At 41.1% G+C, this 8816-nt stretch overlaps 1 protein-coding gene across 1 annotated transcript in view; it reads left to right on the forward strand.

The window, feature by feature from the left end:
- adam12a (ADAM metallopeptidase domain 12a) overlaps positions 1-8816 on the forward strand; it is a gene marked incomplete at its 3' end in the record, with an annotated part of 95167 nt that overhangs the window by 82008 nt on the left and 4343 nt on the right. Inside the window, exons 13-21 of the mRNA XM_079260290.1 lie at positions 718-807; positions 953-1148; positions 1238-1346; positions 1718-1916; positions 3662-3739; positions 5160-5268; positions 6500-6635; positions 6818-6929; positions 8082-8342. Coding sequence (XP_079116416.1) covers positions 718-807; positions 953-1148; positions 1238-1346; positions 1718-1916; positions 3662-3739; positions 5160-5268; positions 6500-6635; positions 6818-6929; positions 8082-8342 — 1290 coding nt within the window. The remainder of the gene's footprint in view (positions 1-717; positions 808-952; positions 1149-1237; positions 1347-1717; positions 1917-3661; positions 3740-5159; positions 5269-6499; positions 6636-6817; positions 6930-8081; positions 8343-8816) is intronic.

Consider the following 8816-nt stretch of genomic DNA (forward strand, 5'->3'; position numbering starts at 1 on the left):
TAAATAAAATGTGGGGGTGTATTTGTGGATTTAAGAACTGGCTGAACTTAAGGGGGTTGATGGATTAGTATTCAGAAAAATTACTTCAGCATGAAGAATTCCTGCGTGAGTTTCTTTTATTTTGGCATTGATTGTGATAGTAATGCATCCCTGTACGGAGGTTGCATGATAAGTTTGGGGAACATTGTCTGTATGTCTGTGCTGCTGAACATAAGCTGAATTACAAAGATTTTTTTTTTTTTTTATCTTAAATTCTTTGAATTTAGTCAGATAGTGTTTAAGTTAGTGCATTTTTATTCCCATATTGTCTGTTAGTTTGGTTGATTCTTTGCCAGCTTCTTAATGTAACACAGTATCTTATTTGTTCAATGATTTTCTGAGCTATTTCCATTTTTTATCATTTAAATATGACCGTATCATTAATTGTGCAGTTTTTTTTTTTTTTAAAGTCTGACAAGTTTTACAAAGAAATATTGTTTTTAGAAAACAAGAAAGTACAGTTTCCTCTGGTGTGCTAAGTTTTATTTTAGCTTCCACAGAAGTCAGACCTGCTAAGACTACTTCCCGTCTGATAACAGATAACCTAAGCCTAAACTTTTCCTTTGAGATGAAATATGATCTGCTTTTGTAGAATTAATTTGTCTTTACTTTTGCTTCCCTGTACCTAGATGTCTTTTCTCTAACTTCCTTCTTTCTCATCTTTTCTGCGTTTGAAAGGAATGTATGAATCCCTGCTGTAATGCTACTACCTGCACTCTGAAAGGAGATGCCGTCTGTGCGCACGGTCAGTGCTGCCAAGACTGCCAGGTAGAATTTCCCGTAATTCATCATCTTAAAATGTTTCTCAAGTCACACTATTCTGATTCAGCATCTCAAAATGAAGCGGGGGGGGGAGGAGGAGGATCGTTTGTTTTGACTCTTTGCATGTGTTTCTGTCTACTTCTGAGTGTAGCTGAAGCCAGCAGGCACCCCGTGCCGTGAATCCAGTAATTCCTGTGATCTGCCAGAGTTTTGCACTGGCACCAGCCCTCACTGCCCCTCCAACGTTTACCTTCACGATGGCCACGCCTGCCACAACGTGGACGGTTACTGTTATAACGGCATATGTCAGACTCATGAGCAACAGTGCATAACACTATGGGGCCAAGGTATGTGTAAAACCTCCTTACTGGCCCCCTGTTTCTGTGAATGTGTTGAAGCTTCTTTAAGATGTTTAATTCTGGTTTGTTTTTTGAAGGAGCCAAGCCAGCTCCAGGCATCTGCTTTGAAAGGGTTAACTCAGCAGGAGACCCTTACGGCAACTGTGGCAAGGATTCGAAAGGCTCTTTTGCCAAATGTGAAGCACGGTAAGAGCTGATGTTCCCATAGAAACTAATGAGCGCATTCAGTTGAGGGCAAGCAATGAGGCGCACACGCTGAACTGACAATAAACAAATTGTTCCCTGTATGAACATAATATGTCAGGTCATAACAAGTCTTTTTCATGTTAGAGGCTGGAATCTGCGTCTCTGACTGTTTGAAAAATAGTTCTCATTTAACAATGGAAGTGATTATTAGTTGCAGTCCTAATTATGAGATACACAGTCCCTTTCGCTAATGCAACAAACTGTCTCTTTTGATATTTTTTGGGTTCTGATCTTAAAACAGCACAAACATGCTGATAGTTCTTCTCTCTGTTTAATTAGACTTTTTTTTTTCTTGTTTGCTTTGTGCACAGAGACGCTAAATGCGGCAAAATCCAGTGTCAAGGAGGAGCAAACCGACCCGTAATTGGTACCAACGCTGTTTCCATAGAAACAAACATACCCTTGCAGGAAGGGGGGAGGATACTGTGCAGGGGTACACATGTTTACTTGGGTGATGACATGCCTGATCCTGGCCTGGTTCTGACGGGAACAAAGTGTGGAGATGGAATGGTGAGAGCTGAAGCCTCAGACTGGAACACACAACTACAGCCCATTAGGATACACAACAGTACACTTACAGTTATGAGGTACTTCATGTGATCATTTTACACACAAGTACACAGTGATACCAAAAGGATTTTAAATACTACTTTTTTTTTTTTTTTGCTATTTATTTAAATGAACATGAAGCTTCACCTTTCTAATATCACAACCTCAAATTAGAAAAGGTGGGGGCGGTAGAAGTGTTTCTTACACTCAATTTGTCTTTGATGTCATTGCAGACAGTAAAAGCACAAAATATTTTAAATTTGTCTCGGCATTTAGTTTGACTCTACAACTAGGTGCTTGAATTAATTGAACACAACTAAGACTGGATGTGTTTTTTATGATCAGCATGGTTTCAGGAAGATAACCATGACACAAACAAACCAGTGATCCAAGGATCTATAACACATGTTGTGAAGATGACTAAATTGTAAGTATAAGTATGTGTAAGTCGGGTGTCAAGTGGATGGAATGAGTGTCTAAAAAACAAACCAAGCTGAGGGAGAGAGAGAGAGGGAGAGATGTAGGAAGCCCAAAGCTTTTATAATGCAGGTGAATTATAGCCAGGTCCTCTGATTAATAGCAGCCATCCAAAGCACACCTACCTATAGACAAAAAAAGAAAGGTATTAAGGCACCACAAGAGAAAACCTTCGGAATAAATGTGATATTTTAAAAGTACAGGCGGTCCTCGAGTTACACAGTTTTCGACTTATCGATTTGACTTTACAATGCTCATTAAATAAATGTAAATAAAAAATAGAGCAAATTTTGAAGTTACGAGGTTCCATATTAGTTTTTGCAACGCATGATGTGGAGGCTGAGACGACGCCTCAGTACCTATATATTTATATTATATTAATTGAAATGTCTATTTTTATTACCCGTACTGTTTTTCCATTAATATGATGTATATTATGTGTATTTACATAGTTATTTAGTGATTAAGGGGGTATTTCAGGGTAGAAATCCAACTTAGGCTGAATTTCAGTTTGTCCTGAGACCTTAGTGTTAATAAATAATGAATACAAATGAGTTCATCCGACCACACCACTTTTATATAAGACTCCACTCACAATAACACCTTTACGTAGGAGCCCATGAAAACAGAATATAATGTGTTTGCTCACAACACCAGTGTAATAGGAATTTTGAATTGAAAAGCCTTTACTGGTACTAAGATGTTCATCATCTTTCAGGGTGTGCCTGCTTGTCAATTTTCACTCACGCTGTGACAACTGACTCACCATTATTCACCCTTTTTGGCCTCTCCTGGCAAGGATCATTTTAGCCAGTGGTCACTTCACTGATTCAGTTACTCCATTTGGTTTAATTTACTTCCCTATAAACCTCCGCCCATAAGAAGGATCCAGCCTCGGCCCTCCAGGGTTGTGTCATTAGCTTGTTTGCCAACTGCTGCTCATCCTCTCATTTAGCCTGGATATATTTGGGTGTGGTGCGTTCAAGGAGCTATACAATAACTTTTAAAGGATTAGCTTTGATATATTCCTGAGAAATCCCAGTGGCAACATAATTACATTTAATGCAATTCTGATTTAAAGCTGAAGTGGTTTGTCAGTAGCAAATTAAAAGGAATAGCAAGCTGGATGTGGTTGTTATTCTTCCCTGAAAAGATTAAAGGAATTAGAATATTACTGACTGTCTCTTTGAGCTCACACTCTCAATTTTTAATGTCTTTGTGTGCCTCAGATGTGTCTGAATCGTCAGTGCCAGAACGTCAGTGTTTTTGGTGTGCACGAGTGTGCGGCCAAGTGCAGCGGACGAGGGGTGAGTACAGCCACTTTCATCCTGTTTTCAATGGAACGACAAACCAGAGTAACAGCTGTCTGTTTCAAAGCATCTCCACCCACTTAATGTCCTATTTCTTCCCCATGGAAAGCTCCTTTAAGCTGTAATACTTTCAAAATGCAGCCTAGTGTACATCAGATAGGGAGCCAATGTCATGCCTTGCAATCAATCACAGTGAATGCTGAAAGGTTCGATCAATTAGATGTAATGATCTCATTTGTGTTCTGCATTAAGTGCCATTCATCATCATTTCAGCCTGCCGTCCTTGTCCTAAAAACAGCGTGGAGGGAAAAAAAAAAAAGGAAAATGGGCCAGCTAGATTTTGTTTGGCAAAACACTGCAAGCATTGACACACAATTTGATTTTTCAGTCATGGATGTTAGATTCTTCTTAAGCTACACCCATTAAATGTCTATGGGTGGTCCTCTTTGTGGTATTACGTTGACTGACAGGTCGCAGAGGCTCTGGCTGTGACTGCTTATGCCCCCCCCCCCCCCCCCCCCCTTCATCGTGCACACAGAAGAAATGGTTGCCTGACAGACTGCCTGTTAGAATTAAGCATCTCCTGTTGCTATCAGGTCATATATGTTTATATAGTTCCAGTTAAAACAAATTCATAAAACTCTACGGGATGTTTTACTCACTGAAAGAAAAGGATGTTCGTCTTCTGGACACAAGGCACCCCACACACGCATGAATCGAATCAAGATGTTGCCCCAAAGAGAGGCCCTCACCTGTTCCATCTTACACAGGCAGGGAATCCTTAAGAGAGTGGGATCATGAAAAATGTAGTGCAAAGAAAGGAGTCTGTCTTTTTTTTTTTTTTTTTAATATACCTGACATCTGTACAATTCTTATTTCATGCAGCACAAAGTTCTTTCGAATCATGGGTATTTACTGAGTGTCATTCGGTGCTGAAATAATGTAAATAGAAAACTGTTTACAATATTTCTTGGAGAAATGCTCAAACATGAACTTCTTTCATCCTCTAACATGACTATTTGCTGTTTTTCCTGTACTTCCTAATTGTAAACAGAATTTCCCAAAGTGTTGCTTTCTTTGCTTTTCTTCTTCTTCTTCTTTTTCGCTGTGGTTCAGCAAAACGTGCATTTCGAACCGGGAAACCTCCTCAAGCTTAAGAGGCGTTTTCATCACTTTTGAACCTCTTTTCCACATTAATTAATGGATTAATTGAAAAACAGTCAGTGGATTAACTTATAATGAAATTCCTAATTAGCTGCAACCCGACCAAAGTGACTCAAATATCCATCCAATTATATGAAGCACCGCAGCCGCTCATTAAGTGTATCATTTGCTCTGTACACACTCCGAGGTAGTGTGGAGCAGATAAGCTCTGCAGGAAAATCCAGCACTAAAATGTACTTTTAATATTCTGCAGGTGTGTAACAACAACAAGAACTGTCACTGTGAGGCTCACTGGGCGCCTCCCTTCTGCGACAAGTCAGGTTTGGGGGGGAGTGTGGACAGTGGCCCCATCAGACTCGCCGGTAAGTCAACAGCAAATCGGTTACATTAACCGACTGAGTTGCTGCAGCTTCGCCTATGTAATGCTATACGCCCTGGTTGTGGAATGTTGGACCACACCAATCAGCCTCAACATTAAAACCACCTGCTTAATATTGTGTAGGCCCCCTTTTCGTTTAACCCTTTACACTCTGGGTCAGTGTTTGAATGTTTTGCCTGAAACAAAAATTTGTTGAAGCCATTTTTACTTTGGAAGAGGTGAATGGAAAATGTAAAGACCAGTAAAATTTCTCCAGTATGTTAAATAAATACACTCACTTGAAATGGTTTTCATCTTAAGAAAAGTAAATAAACACTTTCTCGCTGAAGGAGGAATGGAGACAGCTTGTTTGTGTCTGTAACTCACCAGCTTTTTTCCAGACTGATCCAACAAATGTTAAATTCTAGTGACGAACTTGTATTTTTTTTTAAAGCCATAAAGTCACGCATATTTCTAGAGATTAAGAAAATAATCCTTTAGGAAAAGTTATCTGTGTTTTTCTCTGGTGTTGTTTTTTTTATTCTCATGTTTAACGATGTGTTTGATTTGACTCGGAGGTTGGAAGTCGGAGCTGGGAATTAGCAGCCATCTTTATTGGATGAAGTTAGAGCTACAAAGTCTTCCCTGACTTTCTGAGTCAGATCTGACATAAAGAGGAATTCTTGTTGGATTTCCAACTGGAAACTTGAAAAGTCTGACTTTACTGTACAAATTGAACTCACCATAATCCTAAACAGTTACTGTAAGACATCTACTGAAGTAAGACCATTAGCAATGTGGCCTATACTACCACTGTCTACGTACCTGGGTCTATTTGTTTCATGCATGTCAATGTAAATGTGTCTGATTAAATACATATAGATATTTTCAGATTTGCTTTTGTGATGACTGGAAACCCAGCAAGTGATTCCAATCTTATTGAACATGTTCCAAAGATTCAGAACTGCGTGTCTACTTTGTCTGCAGACAAAGTTAATGCTGAATGCATTTAGAGATAATTTGCCATGTTAAAAAAAACCTTCAGAAAATGTCGTTAATTGTGTTTTCATAACAAATAAAATGAAACTCAGAACCGGTGGCTTTTAGAGGAGGAAAATCCAAGCATCAAATAATAAAAGGACCTCAGAATCTGCGGTATTTGCAGAAAATAATTTTTAAAAAAAACAACAATACTGTACTGAAGCTATATTGTTATTATTTATGATTGGGAGCAGATAGCAGGAATCTGACTGTGGGCATCCTGGTGGCCCTCCTCACTGTGCTGGGAGTTGCCATGATCATCTGCATCAAGAGGAAAACTCTTCTGGGTCTGCTGTTCACCAGTAAGAAGAACCCAATTGAGAAGCTCAGGTGGGGATCAAGTTATTTTTTACATGTTTTCCTGTAAATGCACCAAGTCTTCTGAATGGTAAAACATGCAACAAATGCAAAAAGCGATCATAAAATTTTATTCATTTAATTCTACAATCAGAAACTGGTTCATATAATCAAGTGTTAAACGACAGATATACAGTTTTCTCTTTGTGTTACAGATCAGAAAGTGCTGCAAGCAGCGGACCAACGGCTCCTAACCAGCTGACTTCAGTGAACGCGTCTCTGTCTCAGCCAGCCCCGCGTCTGCCACACAATGCCACCATCTTCAAGGTCACTACACCGGATCACACGTCTGCTTTTGACAGGCCGCATGCGAACGCGCAGACAGACGTTACAGAATCTGACTCAAACAAATGAAGGATCAGAGACAGATGATCTGCACTGTGATCAGACTTGAATGCTCTGATCAAACTTGTTGCTCTGAGCTGGATTGACATGTTTTTCAGACAAATGGCAGCTCATTCAAATCTAATTAAATCATCCCTCTGAATGTGGACGTGTGGGGGAGGCGGTGATGACGAGCCTGTGCAGATCGCTCGCCGCATTCAGGACTCTTGCATGCATTTCTTGTCATTGACGGCTGCCTGTTTGTGAAGAAATGGATTTTCTGCACGTTTCCCAACATGGGCAATGTTGGCGAAGCTGCTTTGTTTTGACAGCTTAACTCATTTTGTTGCTAATAATTGCGAGACACAGACCACATTTCTGCTGTGATGGTTCCACGCTCGCATCTCCGCGTGCCGTAACCGCTCTATTACAGCGCTGACACTGCTAGTAATAGGAAGTGATCCAGTTGATTAAGCATTCCTGAAGGATAAGAGAAACTGTGTCAGACGAACTGTTTGCGCTGCAGGATGGCACAGGAGTGAGGTGAGCTGATGTGCATTAGCAGGAGTTTGTGTTTTCACTTAGCAGCATGTGGTTTTCATTTGGTGGGAAGAGACAGAATGGAAGGCCGTTTGATGTGAGTGAAGTGCAGGTGAGGTCATTTTCCAGTTGTCGGGAGCTGCGTAAAAACTGCCACATGAGTGTGTGTGAACATGCTTTTGTATGCTACATTGTGTTTCCTTAAGGTGTCCACATCTGGTCAGGTCTAAATGAAGCAGAGTCATAGTTTGGCTCACTTCAGTGTCACATCTAGCCATTAATTATAATGTGTGGGGTCTGTTTGGCTGTGTCCATTTCAAATTAAGGCCAAATAGTGACATATTGGACAGTTTTTGCTTTTAATAAGTTACCTGAAAAGGACATGGGCAGCCAAGAGGGTGTGATGGATTTATGTTTATCTGACAGCATCAGGAAGCACAGAAGAAGAATAAGAGGAGGAGGAGGAGGAGGGGGGGAACAAGACTGTTTCTAAGAGGAAGCAGATGATTTATTTTCTGAGCAACTTTTCCATTTCTGACTTTCATCTTTTTGCAGTCTCCTCAGCGAGGGTCGGAGGCGGGGCTCCCACCGGCCCCCTACCCTGCCCACAGCCTCTGCAGACTTCCCCAGTGCCCTCCAGTTCACCTTAGCCATCCAGTGCCCCTGTCTCTCACCCTGTCCCTCTCCCCTGGGCCCAGGCAACCCAAACCCCCGGCACCTCCACCTCACAGAGCCCCTCCGCCTCACATCCACGTCGCACCCAGAGGGGCGTCATTTCGCAGTGCGTCACTTCATAACTCCTGCAGGATGGTCATGGTGAGTAAATTTCCTGCTTCCTCAGTTGGAAACATTTTATGTGATGATGTTACTCAATGTAATTTCACCGCCGCGTCTGGAGGGCTTTTAACCGCCTCTGCAGCCTTTAATATCTAACCAGGGAGGCGATGATGTTCGCTGCACTGGTTTGATGTGGATTGTTTTCATGGTTCTTTTGTGTCCGATAAAAGTTCAGACATGTTGACAGTTGCACACAGTCTCTAAAAAAATAAGCCAGAATCCTGCTTTGTACTTGCTAGGTCTGAGTTCTACAATGCAATCTGTCACATAAATAATGAAAGTGAAGCCAGACTTGCAGTGGGGGGGGCACAGCAGCAACTGGACTGAGCAAGTATGTCTAAGTATCGCAGAGTGGGAAGCCTGCTGCCACTCCTATTGCATGGAATTTAGTTTTAGCATTGCAGGATGTGGAAACTGAAGAGTAGAGGAAGCCAGAGGTTACAAAGGTCTTCC

This window comes from Telmatherina bonti (genome assembly GCF_933228915.1).
Source record: "Telmatherina bonti genome assembly, chromosome: 21".
NCBI classification, from domain to species: Eukaryota; Metazoa; Chordata; class Actinopteri; order Atheriniformes; family Telmatherinidae; genus Telmatherina; species Telmatherina bonti.